General features: G+C 38.2%; 1 protein-coding gene across 2 annotated transcripts in view; it reads right to left on the reverse strand.

Annotated features, from left to right (window-relative positions):
- Positions 1-19,329, reverse strand: part of TMEM64 (transmembrane protein 64) — a 40,673-nt gene extending 21,344 nt beyond the window's left edge. For both annotated transcript variants that reach the window (XM_044658185.1, XM_044658184.1), the window contains exon 1: positions 18,523-19,329. In XM_044658185.1, coding sequence (XP_044514120.1) covers positions 18,523-19,329 — 807 coding nt within the window. The remainder of the gene's footprint in view (positions 1-18,522) is intronic.
- Positions 19,330-20,779: the final 1,450 nt, after the last annotated feature.

The raw sequence follows: 20,779 nt of genomic DNA on the forward strand, positions 1-20,779 counted from the left end.
ATATAGAATTCTATTCTATCTAACCCTACTGAGAAAGTCAGAAGGGATAAACCAAGGGGAGTGGGGAGGTCAAAAAAAGGTAGGGGAGGAAAGGGGGGAGGGAATTCATTAGGCCTTAAAAATTAAAAAAGAGGGGAAGAATAAGGGAGGGGTGGAAAGGGAAGTAAATCAAGGGAGGGGACAAGGGGGACTGGTTTAAAACAAACCACTGGTTTAATAGGAAATAGCATAAGAAGGGTTAGAACTAGGAGAGGATACCAAAATGTTGGGGAATACACAACTGATAAATACTCTGAATGTGAATGGGATGAACTCGCCCATAAAACGGAAGCAATTAGCAGAGTGGATAAGAAACCAAAATCCTATCATGTTTCTACAAGAAACACATATGAGGTGGGTGGACATACACAGGTTTAAGGTCAATGACTGGAGCAAAATCTTTTGGCTTTCAAATGAGAAAAAGAAGGCAAGAGTGGGGATCATGATTTCTGACAAAGCCAAAGTAAAAATAGGTATGATTAAAAGAGAAAGGTAAGGTAATTATATCCTGATAAAAGGCAGTATAGACAATGAGGAAATAACAGTTCTTAACATGTATGCACCAAATGGCATAGCATCCAAATTCCTCAAGGAGAAACTGGTAGGTCTCAAGAAGGAAACAGATAATAAAACTATACTATTGGGAGATCCAAATATTCCTCTTTCAGATCTAAATAAATCAAACCAATAAATAAATAAGAAAGAGATAAGAGCAGGTGGATGAAATCCTAGAAAAATTAAATTTAATAGATATGTGGAGAAAAATAGGGACAAAAAGGAATACACCTTCTTTTCAGCTGCACATGGTACATTCACAAAGATTGACCATGTAATAGGGCATAGTGTAATTTATACTCTTGAAAAGCGAGATGAAAAACTTAGGGAAACGTCTCCTGAGTACCTCTAGATCATTTGGGGTAAAGGCCTTATATGATTTCACATGGATGATACCCTCCCCAGATTGCAGGATGGTTCTGTCAACTATTGGGAGTACAGATACAGTGGTCTCAGTGCCTGGTTCCTTCGTCGGATTTTGGGTGTCCTTAACAGATTGTGATTCTTTGCTCAGGTTAGTAGCACCTAGCTATAATCTCCAATTGGAGAATTGTATGCTCATCCAGTTCTTTCCCTTCCCTGATTTGCTTAAGGACTTAGAACAACAGCTTCATTTGTTCCAACAGTTCTAGGGAGACAGAGTCAGGTTTTGAATTAAGAGCAGAGCCAAAAAGCAGCCATAAGTGTGACAGGACTCTCTTCAGGACTATCAAAAATTGCATAATCACAAAAACTAGTGCCATAGCCTTGGGTATAAAGCATATAAACTCTGCCAGTGTCATGGCACACCATTTATAGTAGACATAGAACTAGTTCTAATATCTGGTGTATAAATTGTGGAACTTTGCGGAACCAAAAATCAATCACTCGGGGGCAGCTGGGAAGCTCAGTGGATTGAGAGCCAGGCCTAGAGACAGGAGGTCCTCGGTTCAAATCCGGCCTCAGACACTTCCCAGCTGTGTGGCCCTGGGCAAGTCACTTGACCCCCATTGTCTACCCCTACCACTCTCTTCCACCTATATAAGTCAATACACAGAAGTTAAGGGTTTAAAAAAAATTTAAAAAAAAATCAATCACTCCCTGCATAAATGACCAGAGAAGCATGGAGAAACTGGAGACTATGAATAACATCCTAGCAAAACCCATTTGGAATATCCTTTGTGTAGGTAATTAACCTAACTGTGCTTGCCAAATGTAATGAGGTAATAAAGTAGTGGATGATATGAAGCTGGTGGTAATAGTGAGTCACCAGGGGCCTGGAAGCCTGGAACTAAACTAGCAGGGGAATTGGAGCTATCAGTGATGAGCAGCCTCAGCTGTGGTGCCCAGTCAATCTCCACTGCAGCTGTAGCCTCCTTTAAGATGTTGAGTGGGCGGCACCTCCCTGCTGAAGTAACTGCCTTCCTATTAGGTGAGAGCAGAACCCAGCAGGAAGTGGGGCTCAACTTCCTGGTTGCAATGGAGGCTTAGCTTCCACTTCTCAGTAAACTCAAGTTCTTAATAATCTCTCCCCTTCTAAGACCCTTTAGCCTCAGTGATATTGAAGGACAATACAGAAACTCACAGATTTAGGCTAAGGGATTTATTTTAAACTGGGAAGGGAAAACTGAGGTAAGAGGGCTCAAGATCTTGAGAAGCTATTGCTAGGGGTGACTGGCAAGTGTTGGCAATAGACCTAGAAGGTAAAGTCAAACTGAGGGAACCAGCCCTCAGCAAGAGACACTGGCCTGATGTTATTTGATTCACCAGCTAAACAAATGAAGTTGTTGCTCTATACATGGGATGTCCCTAACTAAAAAAAAAGAAAAAAAAAAAAAAAGCTAGTAGAAATAATCAATAACTTTAGCAAAGTTGCAGGATACAAAATAAATACACATAAATCATCATCATTTCTATATATTTCCAACACATCACAGCAGCAAGAGTCAGAAAGAGAAACACCATTTAAAATCACCCTAGACAAAATAAAATACTTAGGAATCCATCTACCAAAACAAACACAGGAATTAAAGGAACACAACTACAAAACACTTTAAAAACAATTAAAACTAGATCTAAACAATTGGAAAAACATTGATTGTTCATGGGTAGGATTAGCTAACATAATAAAAATGACCATTCTACCCAAATTAATTTACCTATTTAGTGCCATACCTATCAAACTACCAAAAAACTTTTTTACTGAATTAGAAAAAACTATAACAAAGTTCATTTGGAAGAACAAAAGATCAAGAATATCAAAGGAAATAATAAAAAAAAAATGTGAAGGAAGATAGCCTAGCAGTACCAGATATCAAAACTATACTATAGGGCAGCTGGGTAGCTCAGTGGAGTGAGAGTCAGGCCTAGAGACAGGAGGTCCTAGGTTCAAACCCGGCCTCATCCACTTCCCAGCTGTGTGACCCTGGGCAAGTCACTTGACCCCCATTGCCCACCCTTACCACTCTTCCACCTATGAGACAATACACCGAAGTTAAGGGTCTTTAAAAAAAAAACAAAAAAACAAAAAAAACTATACTATAAAGCTGCGGTCATCAAAACAATATGGTACTGGCTAAGAGAAAGAAGGGAGGATCAGTGAAATAGACTTGGGGTAAGTGACATCAGCAAGACAGTGTATGATAAACCCAAAGAGTTCAACTTTGGGGACTAAAAACTCCACTACTTGACAAAAACTGTTGGGAAAATTGGAAAACAATATGGGAGAGATTAGGTTTAGATTAACATCTCACACCCTACACCAAAATAAATTCAAAATGGGAGAATGACCTGAATATAAAGAAGGAAACTATAAGTAAATTAGGTGAACACAGAATAGTATACTTGTCAGATCCATGGGAAAGAGAAAATTTTAAAACGAGGCAAGAGTTAGAAAAAATTACAAAATGTAAAATAAATAATTTTGATTATATTAAATTTAAAAGGTTTTGTACAAAAACAATGCAACTAAAATCAGAAGGGAAACAAACTGGGAAAAAATCTTTATAACAAAAAATTCTGACAAAGGTCTAATTACTCGAATATACAAGGAGCTAAATCAATTGTACAAAAAAATCAAGCCATTCCCCAATTGATTAATAGGCAAGGGATATGAATAGGCAATTTTCAGATAAAGAAATCAAAACTATCAATAAGCACATGAGAAAGTGTTCTAAATCTCTAATAATTAGAGAAATGCAAAACAACTCTGAGGTATCACCTCATACCTAGCAGATTGGCTAAAATGATAGAAGGGGAGAGTAATGAATGTTGGAGGGGATGTGGCAAAATTGGGACATTAATGCATTGCTGGTAGAGTTGTGAACTGATCCAATCATTCTGGATGGCAATTTGGAACTATGCCCAAAGAGCTCTAAAAATAATGCCTGCCCTTCAGTCTAGCCATAGCATTGCTGGGTTTGTACCCCAAAGAGATCATAGATAAAAAGACTTGAACAAAAATATTTATAGCTACGCTTTTTGTGGTGGCAAAAAATTGGAAAACGAAGGTATGCCCTTCAATTGGGGAATGGCTGAACAAATTGTGGTATATGCTAGTGATGGAATACTATTGTGCTCAAAGGAATAATAAACTGGAGGATATCCATGTGAACTGGAAAGACCTCCAAGAATTGATGCAGAGTGAAAGGAGCAGAGCCAGAAGAATATTGTACACAGAGACTGATACACTGTGGTAAAATTGAATATAATGGACATCTGTACTAGCAGCAATGCAATGACCCAGGACAATTCTGAGGGATTTATGGAAAAGAATGCTACCCACATTCAGAGGAAGAACTGCAGGAGTGGAAACACAGAAGAAAAACAACCGCTGGAACACATGGGTTGATGCAGACATGATTGGGGATGTAGACTCGAAAAGACCACACCAAAGCAACTATCAATAATATGGAAATAGGTCTTGATTTATGACACATGTTAATAAAACCAGTGGAAATGTGTGTAGGCTATTGGGGGGGGCGGGGGGGTTGAAAGGGGGAAAGGGGAAAAGTAAAAACATGTAACCATGGAAAATTTTTCTCTTAAAAAAATAAAATAAAATAAAAAGGTTTTCCACAAAATTGATGCAGCCAAAATTAGAAGAAAAGCAGGAAATTGGAAATGAATTTTTGCATCAAATTTCTCTGATAAATGCTTCATTTCTCAAATATAAAAGAAATGGAGTCAAATTCATAAAAACAAGGGCCTTTCCCCCAATTGATAAATGGTCCAAGAATATGGGGGAAAATGCTCTAAAGAACTACTGATTAGTTAAATGCAAATTAAGACAACTGAAATACTACCTGATACATATCAGATTGGCTAATATTAAAGAAAAAAAAAATGAGGGGTTGTAGGAAAGTAGGGACATATTCACTGTTAGTAAAGTTGTGAACTGATCCAACCATTGTGTAAAATAATTTGGAATTATATCCAAAGGGATTATAAAGCTGTGCATACCCTTTGACTCAGCAAAACCACTAGGTCTATAATCGAAATTGATCAGAGGAAAAGTAAAAGGAACTACATTTACAAAAATATTTGTAGCAGCTCTTCTTGTGATGGCAAAGAATTAGAAATTGAGAGGGATGCTCATCACTTGGGGAATGTGATTATACCTATTATACTAAAAGAAATGATGAGTAGGATGGTTTCAGAAAAACGTGGGAAGAGCTATAAGAATTTATTGCAAAGCAAAGTGCACAGAACCAAGAGAGACCATTGTACACAGCAACACCAATATTGTAACAATGATCAGCTATGAAAGACTTAGCTACTCTGATCAATATGATGATTCAAAATAATCCCAAAGGACTCATGATGAAAAATACTATCCACCTTCAGAGAGAGAACTGATAAATTCTTCTTTTTTTTTTTAAACCCTTGTACTTCGGTGTATTGTCTCATAGGTGGAAGATTGGTAAGGGTGGGCAATGGGGGTCAAGTGACTTGCCCAGGGTCACACAGCTGGGAAGTGGCTGAGGCCGAGTTTCTGATAAATTCTTGAGTACAAATTAAAGTATGTTTTAATTAAAAAAAAAATGTTTTTTTGCTTTTTTTGCAACATGACTAATATGTAAATATATTTTGCATTATATCACATGTAAAACTGATATCAGATTGCTTGCCTTCTCATCGGATGAGGGGCTACAGGGATAGAATTTTGGAACTAAAAGGTTTTTTTTTCTTTTAAAGTTTAATAAATTAAAAGTAAACAGAAAGGGGGAAAATGTGGGGCATGAACTGAACAAAAATCTTCATATATAGAAATAGAGCACAATAGAGAAGTTTATTTCCACTGTTGTGGATATCATACATAAAGCTTTTTTAATTCAGCTACAATTTCATCTCTCTTCTCTCTTTCACCACTAAACCTTGGAAAAGCTATTTAAATCTAAATCTCCCATTTCATCAATACCCACTCTTTCCTCAACATCTTGCAATCTCATTTCCACCTCCACCATTCTAATGCCTATCAAAAGTCAAGACCTGTTTTAATGGCCACCTATTTAATCAATAAAATGACCTTTTTTATTCCTCACTCTGCTTGAACTTTGAAGCTTCTGAGTGATAACTGCTTCCTAAGTACTTTCTCTTCCCGTTGGTTTCAGAAACATCTATTTGTCTAGGATTTCCTTCTTCTTTATGGAACCCTCATTGTCTTCCTGATTTTATTAATACAAGAGTTTTTTGAGGTACTGTCCTTGGTCCTCTTTTTTGGCTGCTGTAACAACCTCATTTGGCATTCTCATTTTTATACCACTGGTATGTTCCTCTCTTCTAGGGAAGAGATCTAGCTATAACTTCAACTGCTTACTGGAACTTTTTCTATTTCCAGGTATCTATCTCTCCTAGTACCTTATAATAAATACAAATAAAAGTATTATTAACTTTCCTATAATGTGCTCCTCCCAAGGTCACTGTTACAGTACTACATTCAACTGTTCTCCCATACTCATAACCTCTATTTATTTTTCACTCTTCTGTATCCCTCACTAGTGGTGTCCATTAAGTTTCAAATTCAATCAATGGAACTATCCATTTCTCCTTTCCATATTTAAACCAAGTTCTCATTATTATCATTGGCTCAGACTACTCTTAACAGTCAGTCACCTAAAAGGTCTTTCCAATTCTATACTCAATCCTGCCAATCTTTTCGTCAAGCTGTTTCCAAGACAGCCTTTGATGGTACCTACACACACACATGCATGAATATATGTATATATGTATAGACATCTATACATATACACATACACACACACATACACACCCCTCCATATGGTCATGGCACCTCTCTGCTCAAAAATCTTCAGCAACACTCTACTGCCTAATAATTATTTTTTATGGTACTTTCTAATCTGGTACTCTTATCTTTCCAGGCATATTTCTCCCTTACATGCTTTCCCAGATTTAGTCAAATTCAACTTTTGTTTCCTGAATATATTCCCCTGATTCTGTGACCTTGCCTGCATTGTTTTCCTAGGTCTCAAACCTTCTCCCTCTCCAACTATACCTGTTGAAATTTTACCCATCCTTTAAAGTCCAAATTAAATTTCGCAACCTGGTTTACAGATACTTTACCTGCAATTCCTTAACTTGTTTTTTTAAAAATATGCTAACTGCATTTCAATATAATTGGCTTCTTCTGTATTCAAATCAAAAAGCATTTATTAAGCACCTATTATGTGTCCTTAGGCACTGTATTAATTGCTGAGTATAAAAAAGGCAAAACAAAACAACAAAAAAGTTATTGCTCTCAAACACTTTAAGGGGAGATAGCATGCAATAATTACATGCAAACAGGTTCAGAAAATAGCATAAATTGGAGATAATCACAGAGAAAGAATTGGAATGAAGGACAGAATCAGGAAAGGTTTCTTGAGGAAGGTAGGATTTTAGCTGGAATCTAAAGGAAGCCAGAGAAGCAGGAAAAAAGAGAGGAGGGAAGGAGAGAATTCCAAGAATGGGGGACAGCCAATGAAAATGCAAGAATTAGAAGATGGGGTATCCTGTGTGGAAAATAACCAGGAGGACAGTATCACTAAATTGCAAAATACCTAAGGGAGGGGAGGCAAGGAATAAGAAGCAAGGAAAGACAGGAAGAAGCTAGGCCATAAAGGCCTTTTAATGCTAACTAGAGGATTTATATTTGATCCTTTAAAAGGGAGCCGCTGGAATTTACTAAATAAGAGAATGACATGATTAAACCTGTGCTTTAGAAGACCAATTTTGTAACCGAGTAGAAAATCACAGAAATAAAAGAAAGACAAGACAGGGAACTAAGCAGCAGGTTAATGGGGTCATAAAGACCTGCACCAGAGTGGTGGCAATGTCAAAGGAGAAAGGATCATATAAGACTACAAAATGTAGAATCAAGGGATTTGGCACTGATTGTATTTGGGAGGGATGAGAGTAAAGAATTGAGAATACCACCTTATTTGCAGGCCTCTGTAACTCAGGTTAGTAGGACCCTTGATTGTAGTAAAGAAGTTAAGATAAGGCAGTTCAGTTTTAGACATGCTGAATTGAAGACATTTATAGGACATCCAGTTCAAGATGTCAAGCAGATGGAGATGTGAAAATGGTGGTTAGGATAGAGGTCACAGCTGGATAAACAGATCTGAGAATCATCTGTAGAAATGATAATTAAATTCGTGGGAGCTGATTAAATCATTAAGCCAAATGGAACAGAGGGAAAAGGAAAGTTATTTTATGCATTTTTAAATCTTATACACTGAGGTTTCCATAGGCTTCACCAGACTGCCTACTTAACTTGTTATCTGACACACACAAAAAGTTATGAACTTCTGGCCTGGGTGAATCTTGATTCCTACCTCCCCAATCTAATGCGGAACTTTGTTTAATAACATTAGAGAATTTATGTAATAGCATATGTTGTAGTTCTCTTTATCTTTGTTTTGTCTTATATCTCTTCTAGGCTTGGGCAATATGGCATAGTGAAAATAAGATTGCATTTGGCTAACCTGGTTTTAAATCCTAATTCCACTACTTACTGTGTGACCCTGAGGAAATGATGTAATTTCTCTTAGCCTCAATAGGCTCAAATGAGGGGACTGAACTGATCATGTTCCAAAGTCCCCTTGTCAGCTCTAGATTCTATGATTAATTTAACTGTTAGCACTTTTTATGTCTGATCTTTGTCCTTGATTAAGGAATTGACAAACTATTAGAAGAACTGAGTCACATCTATGCTGGCATTAATTACCACTATAAATCAAACAGTACAAAAAATATACAGGTAAATTGAAGAATGCCTTGCAATGTTCCCCCTGTAGAGGTAAATACAAGGAATTGACAAAGTTGGTTTTAAAATGCACCAAATGATAACAGGAAACAATTTCATGGAACACCTAGTCATATCACTTTATTGAGTCCACATCTTCTCAACTCTACCTTTCTAATATCTATTATATATGCCTCCTCCTCTCCTTTAATACTGCAGACCTGTATCGTTTCATCCCTGGATTATTGCAAAAGCCTTTTGTGGGTCTCTCTGTCTCCACTCTCCTCCCATTTCTGTCTAACCTCCACTCAGCTATCAAATTGAACTGCCAGAAACAGAAGTCCAACCATATCTTCCACTAATTCAATAAACTCCAGTGACTCCCTTTCACCTCTGTGATCAAATATGAAATTCTATTTGACATTCTAAGCCCCTTACAATCTGGTCTTTTCCTATCTTTTGAACCTTCTTACTTTACCCACCTCCCCATCCCAATGCAAAGACCAAAAGTGCATCAAATATTCAATCATTTTTAGAGTGATAATCACTGGTGAAATACAGTAGACATCAACCTCACTTCCAATGTACTATGTAAGAACAATGGTACTAAAGAAGGTGACAAAATGCACAAGAAATTTTTAACAAAGGCTATATTAAATCTTAATTTTTAAGCTAAATAGGGATGAATTTTCAAGATATCTCAAGAGTATCAGGCTTCTATAGATAGCACTTTCTACACCCCGAACCCCAATAAGTGACTCAAAACAGGCCTATGTGACTACTTTCTTATTTCAATAAAATCTTTCTGAGAACATTATGTGAATAATCAACAATATTCATTATTAAAGGGAAACTGCACAGATGAAATCGGATATATCTTGAAAGTAACATTATTCAATAAAAGGCATAAACACAATATTCCACCATATTACTTATTTTTAAAAAGCAATTGACCCAATAGAACAAAATGCATCTTTTAAAATCTTACCTCAAGGAATCTCATATTTTACATTAAAATTATATCAAACTCTATGACAGATGTGATCAAAGAAATAACTTTGCTTAATGATCTGAGTATTGACATAAAATAAAATATAAAACATATATATTTTCTCCAAAGGTGTGTTCACAAGTATCCTAGAAGATATCCTAAGAAAAACTAAAAAATTGATGCTGATTGATGTTGGCATTTGCCAAATATTCCTACCTGAAAATGGCACCATGCTATACTATTATAGAATCTCACAGTTCATAGGACAATGGAGATGATCCAGGCCAATATATACTTACACAAAATATATTCTTACAACAAACTTAAATTATAGGTAACCAGACTTTGCTTGAAGAGCTCTAGTGAGAAAGAAACTCTTTACTTCTCCCAAGGTACTTCTACTTTTGGATAGCTGTGACTTTTTACAAGTTTCTCCTTATAAAAGGTTGAAATCTACATCTCTGCAATTTCCACCCATTATTTTGAATGCTGATCTCTGGACAGTCAAACAAGTGAAATCTCTCTGTTTAAGAGAAGAGGCAATATTTGTGTCTAATTGGAAGCCCAGAAAATTACTGAAGTTTCTCAGTAAAACCCATAACAATACCAAACAAATTGAAAGCAGAATGGATGAAAAATGCTTGTTCACAATAACACGTGATTACACAGGCATTTTGTTTGTTTTTGTTTTTTTGGTCAATACATTGATCTTAAACAAGCATTATTAGGCAATGGATTGGGCTGAGAGGAAACTGCATAAGTACCACAAAAACCAACATTATCCAACAACATTACATAGACGTAAATCATGGAATATCAGTCAGAAAAGAGTAAAAATCACAAGTAAGCCAAAAGGCCAATATGGGTGCAAATAGTCTGTAGAATACTACCAATGATGACTTGTCATGTAACTTTTTAAAGCTGTTTTTTGAGAAGCACATGACTGGGAAAGAAAAGCAGATTGGTCATGATCCAAGAAAATCAGAAATGGACTGCTTAAGTGTTATAATTATTATATTAAAATGTTTAAAGTCCGAGTGAACTGGGTGAATTGCAAAATGAGGATTTATAGAAAAGAATTACAAATGTGAAAAAATATACAAAAACTGCTATCGGTACATGGTAGATTCTCAGTGTTTATTGTTGTTGAGTTCAAATGCATGGATGAAATCACGGATCCATTTAGCAAGAAAATTTCTAGGAAAAATATCCCTGACTCCAGAACCTTTTGGAACAACTAATCAGAATTATAGCACAAGCTATTATAATCTCCCAATTCTGAGGAAACCCTACAATTCTCATACAATCCTCATCAAAGTTAATATATCCCACTTTAGTTGACATTATGACCAAAACTTCTTAGACAGGTTTTAAAGGAAAGATAAAGGCTGAATGTTTGTTCACTGTTGTAAGATTACAGACACAGACAGAATAATCATTTAATAAATGCTTTTCCATTCCATTCCATACTCTCATCCAAGTCACAAGGAATTGCTTCACTGTACTATATGGTAACAAACAGAATCTAACAATAGTAGTAAATATCTTCCTAAACCACCACTTAATTTTAACAGGAGAAACATTCTGTCTTCATCTCTGAATATGATATTTAGGCAGCTGGCAATAGAAAATTTTCAGCAGAGAATCTCTATCTTTAGATCTCTCACTGTTGAGTCACTGAAGTTTCAGCCTGCTATCTTCCAGGACACACACAAAAAGCAACGGAATGATTTTTAAGCCCCTCTACTTTTTAGTTGTACAATTATTAAAGTGAGTTTACTCATTTTAAGAATCAGAGTTCATTTTACATAGAATATCTAAATACTGAGATAGTAAAGTCATTGTACAACTATAAAGTGAAATTACTAAGAGTTCTCCTAAGTCATAGTTCCAATTCAAACAAACTGATTACTTTCAGCATGCCTCAAGCCCTTACTATGTCAAAGTTCCTTCGTGGTTTAATAAAAACAGGTTATTTGTTGCATAAAGTAGGAACTGGGTATCTTTTAAATTCAGAGGTAGTTAAGTGGCATAACAGAGAGAGCACTAGACTTATAATCAGGAAGACATGAGATCAATATCTGCTTCTGTCACAAGCTATATGGCCTCTAAGTATGTCACAACTTCTCTAAGGCTCAATTTCCTCATCTGTAAAAAGTTGGGAATAATAGCACCTATCTCACCAAGGGTTGTTACAATGTATGTGAAGTACTCTATAAATCTTAAACCATTGTATAAATATTTGTTTTCTTCAGAAATGTAAAGGGATATCACATAAGACAGCTGAAATTTGCTTTATGGTCCTACAGAGCATAACTAGATCAGTGAGTGAAATCTGCAAAGAGGCATATTTAAGATTATGAACATGGCTCAAATCTTTAAAGCCAAAAGTGCCCTCAGAAGTTGTTTAGTTCCAACCACTCACTCTGCACTGAGGAAAAGTGACTTTTTTGATGGTACAGCTGGAAATGGAACACTTTACATACAAAAAAACAAACGAACAAACAAAAAAAACACTTCCTCAAAATTACAGCTATACAAAAGGTGAGTCAAAAATGGTTCTGTTAATTAAATGATGGGTTTGCATGTTCACCCACTCACCATGTTTCCTTTACTGTTACCATTCAGAATATAACAGAAAAGAGCCCTAGAGAGTCAGAGCATTTGAATTCAAGTTCTGGCTCTCCTACTTACTACTGGGTCCCCAGGACTTCTCAGAACTTTTGTCTCCTTAGTTGTAAGGAGAATAATTAATACTTTTAACTCACAGAGTTGGCTAAAGGGGTTAATTTTGTAAAACTCAAGTGTTATATGAATGTGAATTTGCATTATCACTTTCCATAGCACATAGCCAAATCAGATGAAGAGGAAAGTAATTAATTCAGTAAAAAGGAAATATTTCCTATTTCAGAAAACCTGATTTTTTTAGCCTTGGTTTGATACCAGTTCCAAAGTTCTGCTTATGCTTCTAATTCTGATAGCTAACTGGCTATCAGAAGGCAGTTTTTGCCCTGCTGTTCCCCAACCACTGGAGCCTCTTCCTCATCCTTAATTTCTAACCTACTCCCTATTGTTTTCATAATTCAGGAAACTCAAGGCTCAGAAGAATCTGAGCAAATCTAATACTCTTTTAGCAGTAAATTAAATATGTTCTTATAGGCTGTGCTGTGAATGTAATCACTATTTTTGTAATCATTATTTTAAAAAAAGTCTTCCAAGTTCTCTCAATTATGAGGTGACAATTTAATACCTCTAAGGCATAAGAAAACACTACTATAACCATTAAGAATTTGAACCTTCATACAACTTTATTTATATTCTTAAGATGTTGAAATAGTTTGGGTTTTTTTATGCAAACATGAAAAACTATTTCCTCATAGTAATTTTGATGAATTGAGATTAGGGAGATTTTCTTCCATAATTTTTAGAAAGGAACAAAATATTTATAACTAGAGATTTTTGTCCTTATGTTCCTATAGCTACTGAAATCTTATTACTTATTAATATTAATGATGTATTGTAGTAAATTCTGCAGCTTCCAATAGTCAAAAAATTGGCTTAACTCAAGACTGTCTATCTTCATGGATTTCTTATGACAATTGTGAGAAATGTGTATGTATACATATATCTGCATCATTACTATAAGGGATGGTACATAATACAAAACTGAAACAACGGTTATCCTAGTTCTTCTAATTGATGATTTCCTATATTCAATGAAAAGATCCAAAACAGTACTAAAAAGTAATATAAACTTATTTTTCAACTCATTAAAATAGTCTTGACTTGGGCCCTTCCACATATCTTATTTTTTAAAGTATTTTTTGATGTGAGTACTCAAAGCTAGGACATTTGAGTTAAAAATTATTTTTTTAAATTATATTAAAATAACAATACAAATGCAAAATATTATTTTAAATTAAACATTCCAATAAAGTCATTGTTCAAAGTTTTAATTTTTCTAGTTTAAATAAAAGATTCAAGGACAGGAAAGGGTAACTACTTAAAACAAAGATCTTGATCATTTGTCAGGAATATTTTAAGGGAAATGAATTCATACCTCCTGTAAAGCTTAGATTAGATGAATGCTGAGGTTTCCTTCTATCTCTGGCATTATGAATCCAGTCTTCCCCATCTCTTCTTGGCTATCCTGTTCCTTATCAAAGTTACTGCTTAGGATGCCTCTCAAAGCCCTTTAAGTCCTTCCAGTCTCCTCTGGGCTAGAAAACCCATCTTGCTCTGAGTTAAATAAAAGTAAAAGAGAGCATGTGGGGAGAAGGAAGTGCCTTTTTGTTCCAGTCTGTGGGTGGTGGAAATCTCATTTCTAAGTTAAGTAGGATATTACAGTACTCATTCATAGTTTCTAAACATTAGTTCAAGTCTGATATAGACATGTTAGTGCTCAAGACTATTTGAACACAAGTAAAAAGCACAAAAAGTTGATATACTAGGTAAAAAATACCGTACTAATTAAACTATGCCTTTTATTACAAAGACTCATTTTGATTTTTTTCAATGACAAAGATTATCATGGGGGAAAATATTTCAAGTATAAATTTTTAGAAAATTATAGAACTTTCTAAAAATACAAAAGATAAGCAAATAATAAGTTACAAGCATCTATAGAGTTAGAAATCTTTCAAAAATGGGGAAGAAAGTTTGTTGATTCCTCTTTGGACTTTTGTGAAGAAGTAGCAGACAACAAAGACCATACAAAGACACTAGCTACACCATTCAGCTTCCCACTCCATCCTCACTCCTCTTAAACATTTTTACCACAAAATAGAGTAGTGAAAAAGGACTGGCTTTGAGAGAACCTGGTATTCCCACATTCTCCACCCTCCCTATTTAATACCTGCAAGAGTTTGAGCAAATCACTGTAAACCTTCTAAGCTTCAGTAAAATGATACTGAATTAGAGGACTTTTAAGGTCCCTTCTCTCCCCCAAAATGTCTGGTTCTGGAATCTTGTGGGCATGCCATCTCTTTTTAAAAAACAAATACCTGTACTGAAGTCCAGTCCAAACACTCAGGCAAACTTATTGGATGCCTTTAGGCAGAGCCAAGATGGATGAGGTAGAAGATCCTTACAAGAGAGTGTGAGATTTCTAACCTTTCTAACAAACAATCCCTAAACTCAGTCTCCTTTCTTCTTATACACCATCCCATTCCTGCTCCCCATGCTAAAGGAGATAATGGATTTAAAAGGCCAGTTCCTAAAAACAAACAAACAAAAAATCTTGTTGGTAAAAGTAAGTCAAGTACTTCACAAAGGATTTCTCTTTTGCTTAGTTCATAATAAGCTGAAAATAATATCTACAGTAAGATATTTTAAAAATTACTATCTTTAGGGGTGGCTAAGTGACTCAGTGGATTGAGAGCCAACCCAGAGATGGGAAGTCCTGGGTTCAAATCTGACCTCAGATCCTTCCTGGCTGTGTGGCCTCAAACAAGTCACTTAACCCCTGTTGTCTAGCCCTTACTGCTATACAGTATTATTGTTTCTTATACATAAGGTAAAATTTTTTTTTAAAAAAAGAAAAAAGTCATCTGATTTTTGGAGAATCATAGATAATACTCAGGGATCTAGAGGTTATCAAATCTACCAAATAATGTTTCAACTATTTTAGCTAGTAATTAATTATTCTGTTTTGAAACAGGAAGAAAGAGCAACAAAGAAAGGGACATGACTACCACCAACAATTATTATATCCCCTCAACATCTTTCTACACATAAAATGGCAAGACCTACATTAACATTCTAGACTTCACAGTAGATAAAGCAAGAGGTCCAGAGTCAGGAAGACCAGGGTTCAAATCCAGCTCAGATATTTACCAGCTGTATGATTCTGAGCAAGTCACTTACCTTTGTTATGTTTCAGTTTTCTCAACCTTAAAAAGGGGGTAATAATAGTATACCTACCTCACAGGGTAGTAGTAAATATCAAATGAGATATTTGTAAAGTGCTTAGCTCAGTATCTGGTGCATATTAGGCACTATATAAATACTTATTCTTTTTCCTTTCCTTTTCCTAAGCCTCACTGTGGCCTGGTATTAACCAAGGGTTCTTCCTAGGTAATGCATGAAAGGAGAGAGAATAGCTCTAAAAAGTCCTACCATGCTTCAAGTAGAGTTTCTCTTTCTGTGGTCTAAAGACCAGCTAAGTCAAGTACAGAGAGATAGTGATAACTTTTTCAACCATAGTAACTCTCTCTCCACAACCATCTACTAAAATGTAGAGGAACTGCTTACTGTGTCAGTTGAAAGAATAATCCTAATAATGAAATAACATCTTTCTAAAGTAATTAATATGAAAAAAGTACATCATTCTTAAAATAAAAACTTGACTGATTCCCACTCTAATGAGGTCCAACCAGTGTGGACAAGTGATTTACACAAATAGTGTTTCAGGAATGAAGCAACTTGGGTTTCTATACTTTCTGTAGATAGCAGAAGGAATTCCAGGAAATGTATATTTCTAAATGTACAAATCAAATAGGAAGAAGAGAAGTACACCTGGAGAAGATTACTTCAAGGTGTAACAATTCTCAATCTTTCTGCTTACTATCCAGAGGCAATGTGGCAAAATGGATTGAGGGCCTATCTTTTTGCTAAGACTTGGGTTTGGATTTTCCTTCATGCCTCTTAAATATTGGTTGTATGACTTCACTTAAGTTCTCAGTGCTGTAGGCAACTCTCTAAGACAAAGCTGCAAAAAAAAAAAAAAAAAAAAAAAAGTGCCCAACACTCTTGGTAAGGGAAAGTTTTCTCATGCAGGAGTTCCCTACACAAATAAAATGACCAATCTATTTCCTATTCCACATTTCACTAAAGAAAGGTCTTTTACTTACTACTTCTCTGGGCCCATCACACATCAATAAAGATTCTAATCAAGAGCAATGCCATGAAATTCAAATTGCTAAAAAGAAAAATGGTTAAGATTTTAAAGATTACAAGCCCCTAGGGAAAGGAAGAGCAGGAGCAGGAAGAAGATTTTTTCATTAAAATCAACAAGTTTCCAAAGAAATGTACAGTATTCCTCCTTTCAAAATTAGTCAATTACACTAGAATTACTGTGATGTTTATAAAAAAACTATAAGCTTGGTAACTTTGAATGTTTATTTCAGTTACATTAAAAGATAGCTATATTTTGCATAAACTCTGTGTTTTGGAATTCCATAACTAGAAGATACTAAATTTACAGATCAGGAAACTGAGGCACAGAGGATACTGGAAAAAAAAGTTGCACAGCTATGATTGGAATTTATGTTTAACTTCCAATCTAGTGCTCTTTATGCTAGCTTTATCTGTATTACTACCTATGTGGATAAAAGAATTAGCTATAGAAACAATGTGTATAAGTAAAAATCAGATTTTATAGAAAATAGAGAACTGCCTTCCTATAGGGCAGTACATGCCTATCTGATAATTTGTAGGACCTGTATATTATTTTAAGCAAACAAAAATTTCACAGCAATCAAGGGTTATTTCCTTTGGATAGCTCCCCAAGTTTTTTGAACTTCAAAAATGGTATTAAAATGTTATGAAAGTAAAGTAAAATCATTCTGTGTTTTTTCAAATTTTGTTTACACAAAAATGGACAAAGAATTGACCTGCTTGGAAAACTGTCTTCAAATCCTTTCTCTGGCACATTAGATGACTGAAGCAAGTCTTTGCCCATGAAAGCTGTCTAAGGGGCAAAGAAAGTGTTCACTAAAATCTCACTGATGAAATTACAAGTCCAGTCCTAAATACATATCCCAAATTTTGTTTTAAACAAATGCTTCCCTTCAGTACTCTTAAATGTCAAAATATAGGCAAGAGATATAAGAATGTAAAAAAGATGAAATCATATACCTGAATCTAAAATACATATACACATACATCCATATATAAGCATGGAATTAATTCCTATCAATAAATGCTATTTGCCAAATAACTCCAGGAAAAATATTACACAACAGATATTTTAATTTCTACCTCAGTATCTACATATCAAATATGTATTTAACACAATTTTTTGTTGTTGTTATAAGTGCTGGTTTGTAACAGCATTTTACATGGTTATCCCACTAGATCCTCACAGCCTCATTTAGGAGTAACTGCAAATATCTCTAATCTATCCTTTAATTGTATGTACCTAGTAAATAATAATAACTAGGTACATCCAAGACACAGCGTAAATGTATGTTGTCTCCTCCATTAGTATGTGAGTTCCAAAGAGCAGGCACTGTTTTTGCCTTCTTTTGTATCCCCAGAGCTAGGCACATAGAAAAGCACTTTAAAAAAAAAAAAAAAAAAAAAAAAGGAATGTTGACTCGAAAAGTGGTAGTTATCCCCATCTAACAGGTGAGGAAATTTAGGCTTGTAGAGCTTAATGACTTGCCTAAGGTCAGTTAGCTAGTAAAATCTGATCCCAAACCTGGGTCTTCCAGACCCCATGTCCCCAACAGTCAACAAGTCTTTCTTAAGCACACTTAGCAGGATTGGTCTCATAGTAATGCTTCTAGTGGTATCACTTCTACTTAGGACTCCTTATACAAATTGTCCCAAAAATCTGGGGGCAGTTCTAAGCTTTAATACTTAAAGATTTTTGGCCCACTTTGGATATTTGCCTTTAATACGTCCACTGTCAGAGAAAATAATTTCGAGCCCTCTTTTAGGGTACCAGTACCCTCGGGACTCCGTTGGGTGTCTGGGGGAAAATACTTACCGAAAACACTGCATTCTGAAGTCCAAAAGGTATCGGGGTCAGTCGGGCCAGGGCCACCACTTTGAGACCGCTTCCCCCCTCCACCACTCGGACGACAGCGCTCAGTTTCTCGCTGCCCTCGATCTTGGAGGCCACCCAGTGGGCCAGCAGCTTCTTGCAGACCACGTGTGCGATGAAGGTGCCGATGAGGACCCCCACCACCATGAGCCCCATGCCGAGCACAAAGCCATACAAGTAGCCTGCGGCCACGTTCAGCACTATGTAGCCCCAGCCACAGGGGAAGGAGACCACAATGAAACCCACCATGAAGAGGAGCACGCCCAGCAAGCTGTCCAAGCTCTCGACCCACAGGAGGAGATGCTGCAGGTAGTGGCGGACCAGGGCCAGAGAGGAGAAGCACAGGGCGGCCAGGGCGCACACCAGCAGGAAGCTTTTGCACCAACAGGTGCCCAGGAGGCAGCAGTAGCGCCAGGTCCTCACCTCGGCGGTAGCAGAGGCAGCGGCGGCGGGTCCGCCGCTGCTGCCGCTGGTACTGTTCCCGGGATAGGAGCTGCCCGCAGCGGGCAACTCCAAGTCCGACTGCAAACTGTTGCGCTCCTGGTAGGGGCTGAGCAATGAGCCCGCGGCCCCAGAGCTCTCGCAGCCTCCGCTGCCGCCCCCCCGAGGGAGCCGGTCCGCAGGGTCGCCGCCTCCTCCTGCCCGCGGCGAGCCCCAGCGAGTCAGCAGCTCCTGCCGCCGGCTCTGCAAAGCCGCGTACTTGAGGAGCTTGGGGAGCAACTGGAGCATGCTCCCAGCGGAGCTCCACATGCCACGGCCGGCGGCCGCTGCTCCACCCCCACTCCCCAACCTGCACCCCCGAGAAATCCCGGCCTCTCAGCCCGCCAGCCCCTCCGCGATTCCAGGAGCCGTGAGGCAGAGGTGGCCGCTGCAGCGGCTCATGGTCCCCTCCTTCCGCGCCCCGCGCCTGGACTCTCACCCCAAGGCCACCTCTTAAAAAGAGAACCTAAAAACAACGAAGGGCCAGACCCCACCGCCGCCACCGCGGCGTCAACCCAACCCAGCGGGGAAACGAGGCAAAGTCCCGCCGCACCCCCCCGCCCCCGACCGGGGCTAGCCCGACCCCCCTTGGGGCGGGCGAAGAAAAAAGGGACGGGGCCCCGCCAGGCCCCGCCCCGACCTCGTGACGTCTGCGCGCCGCCGACCCAAATGAACCCGAGGGGTCGGAGGAGAGAGATGGACAGGAAGAGGTGGACCTGCTAGGGAGCAGCTCTGGAGGATTCGAGAGAGGGAGTGATGGCAAGGGAGGGGCCCCGTCGGAGGAATCACGAGCGACGGCACCCACCCACACCCACTCCCCGCCTCGGGGGAGCGAGAGGGAAGCCTCAGTGATTGGGTGGGAAGAGGTGAAGGGGTAAACGGGGAAAGCCGGTCGCGCGCGCGCACCCTCCAGCACAACGCTTCGCTGCGGTGCTCTGCGCTGCGCGTGCGCGCGACTTGAGTTGGAACGAGCTGAGTGCGGGCCAGGGGAGTGGGCGCTGAGTCTCTGGCTTTTACTCTGAAACCTTGTAGTGCTGGGTTTGTCACTGGATGGCTACGCACTCAGTCGGGGAACAAGGGGGTGTCCCGTGGTCCCCGGACCAGGGGGCTTTGCGCGCTGTAGAACCGTTAACCTAAAAGTTTATGAGGGGGTGGGACGGGGGCGGGACGCCTGGGCTAAGCGGTGCCACCTCACCTCTGCTGATCTGTAAATGGCTTTAGGATTTTGAGCTGAGGTGGCTGCCCTGGAGAGGTCGCTATCTCTGCCTGAGGACCGCCTGAGCTTTTTCCTTTCTGGGGAGATTGGGAGGAATGTTAAGTTTATGCAGCTGCCCCGGGCCGTGGTATTACCCTAGGACTTTCCATTTTACATAAACAAACACATAATGGGCAACCTCTCAGTCCCAGGTGTTAATTATCTAGTTTGTTGATTTCCCTGGTTTCTGGTTCTCCTGCTCTAGCTTGCCACTTCTTAAATAGCGTAATTACTTGTGGGCACCAGGGCTAGGTTTGGTGGGTGGGAACAAGGTGGTGGCAGTTCAGGGAAAGGAAATACATCGGTTTTTACAAATGTTACTTGTTTTATTCAACTAAGGGCATAACTTTTCCTGAAATAAAATATTTGGAAATTGTGATGTAGGGGAGGCACGGTAGTTTAATGGGAATAAGTGGAAGGGAATAAGTTTTATTAAGCACCCACTATGTGCAAGGCACTGTGCTA

Source organism: Gracilinanus agilis, chromosome 1, assembly GCF_016433145.1.
Source record: "Gracilinanus agilis isolate LMUSP501 chromosome 1, AgileGrace, whole genome shotgun sequence".
In the NCBI taxonomy this organism is placed as follows: Eukaryota; Metazoa; Chordata; class Mammalia; order Didelphimorphia; family Didelphidae; genus Gracilinanus; species Gracilinanus agilis.